General features: G+C 43.6%; 1 protein-coding gene across 1 annotated transcript in view; it reads right to left on the minus strand.

Moving 5' to 3' along the window:
* Window positions 1–3,431: 3,431 nt before the first annotated feature.
* The window catches only part of PXDC1 (PX domain containing 1), a 13,534-nt gene continuing 7,883 nt past the window's right edge, over window positions 3,432–9,082 (minus strand). The window contains exon 4 of the mRNA XM_009326524.1: window positions 3,432–5,065. Within this exon, the coding sequence (XP_009324799.1) occupies window positions 4,948–5,065 (118 nt within the window). The 3' untranslated portion in view covers window positions 3,432–4,947. The remainder of the gene's footprint in view (window positions 5,066–9,082) is intronic.

The raw sequence follows: 9,082 nt of genomic DNA on the forward strand, positions 1-9,082 counted from the left end.
AGGGAGGGGAGAGCCTGCCTGTGCCCCAGGACCCCTGCCCCTGCCTGGGGATGGGTTTGTGCCCGCGCCACCTCAGCCAAGGAGCAAGCCGGGGCTCTGGTGCAATCAGGCAGCCATGATCTCCACGGACGGACGTTCTTTCTGACAGATGGGATCCAGAAAGGAGTGCCAGCAGCCCAGTGACAACCAACTGTGGACTTATCCCCAAAGCAGAGATATTTCAGGATGAATCCCTGTTTCTCAAGACCTTTTTTTTTTTTCAATCCCTCCAGCAGAGAAGCAGTTGCAAGAAGATAGGAATGTTTTTTTGCAGTCACCAAGGTGAAAGAAGAGGAAGCAGCTAAGATATGCTTTTAGGTGTTTGCTTTGTTGAAAAATAAATTTTCTTCTGTGAGGGGCTCTGTTGTGACACAAATCCTCTGGCTTAAAAATTCCCCAAAAGGGCTCTGTTGAAGGAAAAAAATGCATGCAACCCCCTTACAGACATTTGCAAGGCTGTTTTGGAAGAGAGTCACTCCAAAAGATTAAAGATATTTGACCCACAGACTGAGTACTTGGGGTTCCACTTTGCCATCTTTTATTTGCTTCTGAGCACTTCAGCTGAAGCAGGTACCACAGGCCCAGGTCTCCTCTCACTCATGTAATGGTGAGGACATTACCGGGGAAGCCAACAGGATTGTCCCAAGCCCTGCATGAAGGATTGGTGGGACACAGCAAAAGGCACATGCCTGCTCCACAGTGGTCTTGTGCCCTCTGGCTTTGTGGGTGAACCGCATGCCAGTCCAGCCCCACAGACTAATTCAGAGTATTATAAAACATGAGCTGCAGAACCACTGGCCCACAATAGAAGAGAGACAATAACAGGGCATGGCAAGAATGAACATTTCAGCTGGAGACTTCTTTTTCTCAGCAGAGTGAGAACTGCTCACACAGGCTCTCTGCTCCCCAAAAAATTCTCCAAGAGGGCCAGGTCCACCCTCTCATCACTAACAAATAAACTTAGGGCTATTTTATCTTTAATGAGTAATAGGGTTACTCACATGCATTTGTAGTTGCACATACATTTTTACCTCATACCTGTTAGCTCTTTATCACATTATATTGATTGAAGAATATCTTTACTCTTCAGCACTGGCTTAACCAATGACATTTTTAACCATGAGCTTTACAGAAAGGTCTTATTCTGCCTTGATGGCAAAACATTCTCTTCTGACTGCAGATTTTTCATAACTACCTGTGTTTATACTGCTATACTACAAACCTATCCTCTGGATCCAACATCGCTTTCATACCTAAAGTGTTTAGAATTACTATATTAACCCATCTGCTGTTGTAAGTGATGTTCTTGTTGTAACATGACATACTACCAAACACAATGGAAACCAAAGTACAGTTGGAAAAGTTGAGCATTCTGCTACATCAAAAGACAAAATTTAATGGAATGATACCTGCACAATGAGTTTGAATTATCTTCTTGCAGGATGCTTCTAGTCTATAATAAGAGTTGGTTGGGAAGAAAAAAAAACAAACAACCCAGAAAATTCTCTGTGTTCCTTTTCAGTCGTGTGTTCAAATTAAGATTTTTTTTTTTGATCAACAGTAAGGTGTCTGTACATATGAATTGACCATATGCAGAATTCATACTCTGAACCTCTCCCAGTTGTAGAGACCTGGTCCCCATGAGAAAGTTGCAGCTATTTAACCAAAGAAGTTTTTTTTTAATTGACTCTATGGACAAAGTGTGACAGATGCACTCAACCCCTTAACCAATCTAGCCGTAGTTTGGTACAGGCTCCAAAGGAGGCAAAGGCCTGAGCTCTAGCTGGGCCAAGAACTCCTCTTGTTTCAATCTGTTCTCTAAAAACCCACAAAGGAGTAGAGTGACACAGTAAGCTTTGATGCATATGAGCTTGGAACACCGATCATGCAATTAACACATGAATAGCGGGTGGCTTTTCCAAGACTTATTTATCAAGGAACAAGGAAAGTTGTGGGTACAGGGAGTCTCATGCATACCTTTCCCATCACATGTAATTTGACTACGAGTCAACCACTTTATTCCATAAATATGACAGCCTAAGTGAGCCTTCTTTGAGCTCTCCCTGCTAAGCAGTGTGGCTGCATGGTGGTGATCTCCCCTTGAGCTGGGACGCCTCTCAAGGTTGCTCCTCAAGGCAGAGGAGCTTTTAGCAATGGCAGGTCTTTGGTAAGTGACTGATAGCATGCTGAATTAATACTAATGAAACATTACTAATCCATGTAGCTATTAAATATTTTTGTATACTTTGTATAGATAATTCCATTAGACATAAACTGTTGTCCGAGTCTGAGACTAAGATTGGACCTGGCCGCACCTAAGCTCCATCAGGAGTTTACAAAGCAAGGGGGTCCACTCTGAACCTCATGACTCAACGGGATGGTCTTCTTTACTCTTTGCGTCTCCAGTCTCTGTGTGAATCATTCTAACTCGATTCTAACTCAATTTTCCTTTGTATGTTTCTTCCCTGCAATAATTAATAAAGTGAACCTTGCCATCAAACTTACTGAACCTTGGTAAACCACTGTTAAACTTTGTTAAATTCCACTGAATGTATTGAACCCTGTCAAATTATTATTCTACCTCAATAAAACATATTCCTGCTTCTCTCTTTTGAGTGAGGTGCATTCCACTCTTTCGTGGCACAAAGTAATATACATGGTCATTTGCATTCTTTTGATTTACCAAATAAACATACTTCAGCTAAGAGAAATAAATCACATGACATCATCTCTGGAAAATACTTGATCAGTCATAGAATGGTTTGGGCTGGAAGGGACCTTAAAGATCATCTAGTTCCAACCCCCCTGCCATGGGCAGGGACACCTTCCACTAGACCAGGTTGCTCAAAGCCCCATCCAACCTGGGCTTGAACACTTCCAGGGATGGGGCATCCACAATTTCTCTGGGCAACCTGTTCCAGTGCCTCACCACCCTCATAGTGAAGAATTTTTACCTTATATCTAATCTAAATCTACCCTCTTTCAGTTTAAAGCCATTACCCCTCGTCCTATCACTACATGCCCTTGTAAAAAGTCCCTCTCCAGCTTTCTTGTAGGCCCCCTTCAGGTACTGGAAGGCTGCTATAAGGTCTCCCCAGAGCCTTCTCTTCTCTACGCTGAACAGCCCCAACTCCCTTAGCCTGTCTTCATAGGAGAGGTGCTCCAGCCCTCTATACCTAGACACAAGATCAACTGTTAGGCGGAGAGGTTTCACATGAGTATACACTATACCTACAGTATGGGCAACAAGACATGGAGCACAGAAAGAATTGCCAAAACTCAGCATGTTTCCCAAACTACTAGAGAAAGAATTAAAGGATTTGGCATGGTTGGGAAAGTGTCCTCAAAGGAAAAAAAAAAAAAGGAAGTCACTGTTTTAAGCTGCAGAAAGTGTACTGAAGGTGAGTTATATTTTATTTCATTAAAATATATTTTAAAAACATACTGTGTAAAAGAATTAGGATTCTCAATAATTTATTATTTACATTAGCAAATTCTGTTTGACTGTTATTCTATAGATAGAAATGAAAAGTCTGCAGAAGGGAGTTGTATCAACTTCTCCAGGACCAAGCAAGCCCCTTTACCAAGAAACAAGTCCAAAATGCATTCCTTCCCATTTCGATCCCTTCAAATTCACGTTTGCAAACAGATCGCAAAAAGCTCAATGAGAGGTCACGTTGGCGAGTGTTGAGCACTCACAGTGAGAGCTGGGATTTTGGAGCGCTCCACAAGAGAGAGACCCCGAGGAGATTTTAACATTGCACTACTCAGTAGTCAAGAGGCTGCAGGGTCCAATCCCTCTCTTGCTCCCACTGTCCTACCTCCACTGAAATCCATGGCATTACATGACAACGAGGCCTGCACCCAGCCCCGCAGGCAGGTCTCAGAAAGCTAGACAGACTCCTTGAGCCAGGCTGGCAGTGGAGAGAGTATTTTTCCTACCACTGTAGACACACTGTAGCTTATCATTCTTTTTCAGTCCAAACACAACATAAATCTCATTGTCTTCCTCCCCATCCTCTGGGGAGAAATATGCATAGGGAATTATCTCTCTGATATAAACAACTGTAAGCACCATTCACGTTTGCTGGTCCACATGAAAAAAAAGTCATATCCAAGTGCCTGCCATAGCCTTGAGCCTTCTTAGCAGGGCAGCTCAGCTTTCCCATCAGCTTTCCAGACCTCTGAAATCATACGGGTACCCAAACATCACACACAGTCCATTGCAATGCCGGCTGCTGTCTGCTTTACTATTCCAGGAAAGAGCCTCTTCAGCGATTATATAAAACCCGTGATTAAAAGAAGTAAAGCGGTCAGCTCATGTGTTCTGCTTCCTGTAGGCACTCAATGGTATTTCTGACATCTTGTGTAAGGCTCCGGTAGCTGAGCAAAAAGTGACCCGCAAGACCTCCATTAAGCAACTGCAGAGGGAACTGACAAAATTCAGCTGGTTTGCTCACCTTCTTGCTTATGTAGCATAAAAAGTGTGGTCACGCCATCTGGGGAAGTTTCTGGTGGTATCCTAAAAGAGGAAGCCTCAACTTGCACTGCAAGCCAAGGAGCATGGGTGACAGCGTACTACAGCATAAGTTTCCGATGGCTGCGTCAGAGTGGCAATTCCCACGGACATAGTAGAGATTTTCTTGAGCCCCAAGATGCCTCTGCTGCCTTGCTTTCATGGAAAATGAGTGTTGTCAACAGCGAAGCAGTTACGTCCTTACAAGATGTCTCCATAACACACAACGGAGGGCCAGACTACAAAACCAGCTTTGTGGCCTACCTGCTGCAACTTCTCTGCTGTTGGTCTTGCCCGCACGGCCTTATTCACAGAGATGCAATGCCAGAGATAGCAGAGCCTATGGACGAAGAGGTTGGCTGGATGCTGGCTGACTGCATTACTGAGCAGCCTCAGTCCAGAATATCAGTCTCAAATGGGACCAGGTGGTAGTATGTCAAATTGGTGACATAAGCTGTTGGATCATCACTGTCTTCTAGTTCTGAGGTAAAGTCACTAACACTTTCAAACCTAAGGAGAAATAAATAAATAAATAAAAACACCAAAAGGCATTAAGTCATTAATGTTCATTTAGAAAATCAAAGTCAAAGGAATTGGAAGAAAAGTACTGAGGGAGAGGGAGAAGGCTAGGATATCTGAAGACTGACCCCTGGAAATTTTGAGAAAAGACATTTGTGAGGGGACTGCTTGGAAAAAGGGCTGCAGGAAAGAATGCTTCTGCTGATACTTCAAGTTAAAGTTCTGAGTAAATGCAATATGTGGACTCGCTTCACACCAGAGCAGTGTTGCAGTAGAAGTATTTCTAATGCTGGTTTGCAGCTTCAGCTTTGTGCAGCTCAGTTTGCAAGACAAAGATCTAGAGTCCCAACTCTTTTTCCAAAGCTTCAGTATCTCACTCCCTCCCTTGGCAGCCTGAAATTTGAATTCATACTAGAAGTTGTCAAGGAAGGTCCATGCAGATCAACTACGAATCATGAAGCTATAGTTTCTCTGACATCAGCCTATGTATCATCACGCTAGCATAACCTACTGGAGACACCAGCAATGGCATCTACTGTCAGTTTCATAAACCAAGATTCAACACTTCGTAGAGAAAGTTGAGAAGTGATTGGAAACCATTGCTCTCCATGTCCTTAAATAAACAGAAAGCCTGTTTCTTTATAACCTGTGGAAATGAATGGGCTGAAGATTTTGCTTTCAGTAAAACAGGATGGCTGTTCCCTTTTAAAACTGTGCTAAAACACAGCTGCGCAGCATACGAGGAGAGCAAGTTCTTATCTCTTTAGATAGCAGTCTTCACTAAAAAGGACTTTTATGACTCTTCTCTAGTATGACACTGACTCTTCACAGCGCTTGTCATTATAATACCTGAACTTCGTATCTCATAACAACTGGTTACCACATTGCATTTAAGATAAGCCGGATCAAAAACATTATTAATTTGATTTCAGGCCCCAGGGCTCCCCTCCTACTAGCAAATGAATGATTTGCTGGGACACAACCTTTCTTGTCAGGCAATTCTGAATACCTCTACAATGAGATTTATATGAGTCTAGAATAGCTTTCACTGTCGTATGGGAAAATCTTCACAGAAAGTACTCAGAGCTGATCCCATCCACACCTCCTCCTCCCCACATCCATGTGTATATGAATAAACCACAGGCCAATGAGAACCATGGTGCAGGCAAGAAAATCATCGTTACCCCTGACTTTCAAAGCTACTAGTGAGGAAGGAAGGAAGCAGCAAGTGAGCTCTGGAAGGGTGAATCATGCAGCTGAGGACCACATCCTTCCATTTTGTTCTCACAGCATGTGGCAGCAACACGAAATGCCTCAGTTCCCACACAAAAGTGGAAAGGAAACTGCCTTTGTTTCCCATCTGAACTTGGACTCTCACCCTTTCACTTCACAGGTACCTTCTCTGGGTTTGGCTTTTGTATGAAGCCAAATGTCTAAAACAAATAGGAAACAATGACTACAGTGTCCTTCCTCCAGAGCCTCACTGTCCTCCCCGTGGCATGAGATTTAGGTTTTGACAAGCAGAGAATATCCGAATATAAAGAGATTCCCAAATTTAGTTTCACTTGTTTTGGTATTTTCCTTCCCACTTCCTAACTCCTGTGTTACAACCTGAACTTTTGCAAGGATTACCCACTACCTCACGTCTGCTCTCAACCAGAAGGCATCAACTTGTTAAAACCTACACTTTCCTCAGTTACACACGTTCCCGTTCCAAGGAGGCTTGAATTTCTGCAGTAAGAAAACATTTTACTTCTTCCCAGATAGCCTAGCAGTTAAAGGCAGTCATTGCAGGCCAAGGATTAAACCTCATCTCAGTTCAAGCAAGGGACTTGAAGAACTGTCAAGTTTCTTTTTCTCACACTCTCTCTTTAAAATTTTGAAAGAACTTGCATTCATTCTGATAGAACGAGAAAAAAATGAAATAGAAACTGAAAAATTGCACAAGATGGAAAAAGAAATCCTAACCTAGCTCTGACTACAGGACGTGTCTCTAACACCTTTTTAGGCTGGCATACTTCAGCTTTCTGAATAGCAGATAAACAGATGAAGCTTTAAAATAATTTGGTTTAAAACTGCATCTCACCTACACATGAACTAGTTAGACTCCTTTAGTTAAGTGAGGCAACTGCAGACATCCCTCTAACCTCACCCTAGACAGCCCTAAGAGTCAGGTATTTCAAAGGAGCCGAAAAAGAGTGGTAGGGTAAACAAACAGATAAATCTCCCACTCCCATCTCTCCCCAAAACTTTCTTTAGAAGCATCATGGGTTATTGGATAGCATGGTCTATACATCCTGCAATGTTTGGACACAGGTCTGTCTTTTCCACACTCCCTACCTGGTCCTTCTCACCCCTTTTTTAACTATGAGGACCACAATGTTTTTTGAGCAGAAACTCATGGATTTTCTCCTGCGGTGCTGTTGCTATGCTCTTTACTTACAATGAAACAGGAATGAGACTGAACTTTGAATGTTTATTACCCTCATTCCTCTACTCATAGAATCACAGAATCATACAATGGTTTGAGTTGGAAGGGACCTCTAAAGGTCATCTAGTCCAACCCCCCTGCCATGGGCAGAGACATCTTCAACTACATCAGGTTGCTCAGAGCCCCGGCCAACCTAGCCTTGAATGTTTCCAGGGATGGGGCATCCACCACCTCTCTGGGCAACCTGTGCCAGTGTTTCATCACCCTCAGTGTAAAAAATTTCTTCTTCTATCTAGTCTAAATCTACGCCCCTTTAGTTTAAAGCCATTCCCCCTTGTCCTGTCACAACAGGTCCTGCTAAAATGTTTGCCGCTTTCTTCTTTACTCCCTCCAGGCTATTTGCTTGCCTGCATGTGTGGGAACATGTGCAGAAGGGAGTTGACTTGGTATCTTGCAAACACTTCACAGATCACGTTGTGCTGTCTTACAGACTGCTAGTAATCCAGAAAAAACAGATTATGAAATACCAGTGGGACAGACAGAACGAAGAAAGCAGAAAAGGAGTCAAGAAGGCTATTCAGATTTCTGCTTTCCTTCTCATGTCAACTGTATAAAACTAGATTATTACAACTGGAAGGCCCCACAGGTTTTGTGGTTCTTCAGCCTCACTGATAGGGTATTACAAGCAGCATGTGAGGTACAAAGCAGTGGCATTCACATGCTGTGGTTACGCAGAAAGCTTTCCTTGCCACCAAAAATGAAGTGCGGGCACAGAAGTCTGCAAAGCACTGCTCTAAAGTGCTCATACAAAACCAAACCTAATAAACCAGGACTGTTTACTACAGCTAGCAGCTGTATAGGACACCCAACAGTCAAAATGCTTTTGTGCTGTTACCAACAGGTCTTTTGCCCAAAATAAATTCTGCAAACTACTATGGACATGCAGATTCCTAAATGCCCAAACTGCTGCCCTTGCTATTTTTTCCCCAAAGTACCTTGACAGACACACCATCCTTCACAAGGGCCTGCTTCTTGTGCTGTAAGAGAACCTTCTTTATCATTTGAACCTCTGTTAATGCATTAGAGTTGCTGCTCACATTCGCCAGAAAGAAGAGGGAATCAAGGTACGTAGAAGCTAATGGCTTGGACAGGTGTACTCTTCGCTAGGTAAAAAACTGTCTGGATGGCTGGGCCCAAAGAGTTGTGGTGAATGGAGTTAAACCCAGTTGGTGTCCAGTCACAAGTGGTGTTCCCCAGGGCTCAGTATTGGGGCCAGTTCTGTTTAATATCTTTATCAATGATCTGGACGAGGAGATCGAGTGCACCCTCAGTAAGTTTGCAGACGACACCAAGTTGGGCGGGAGTGTTGATCTGCTCGAGGGTAGGAAGGCTCTGCAGAGGGACCTGGACAGGCTGGATCCATGGGCCGAGGCCAATTGTATGAGGTTCAACAAGGCTAAGTGTTGGGTCCTGCACCTGGGTCACAACAACCCCATGCAGCGCTACAGGCTTGGGGAAGAGTGGCTGGAAAGCTGCCTGGAGGAAAAGGACCTGGGGGTGTTGGTCGACAGCCGGCT

Source organism: Pygoscelis adeliae, unplaced genomic scaffold (genome assembly GCF_000699105.1).
Source record: "Pygoscelis adeliae isolate BGI_AS28 unplaced genomic scaffold, ASM69910v1 Scaffold186, whole genome shotgun sequence".
NCBI lineage: Eukaryota > Metazoa > Chordata > Aves > Sphenisciformes > Spheniscidae > Pygoscelis > Pygoscelis adeliae.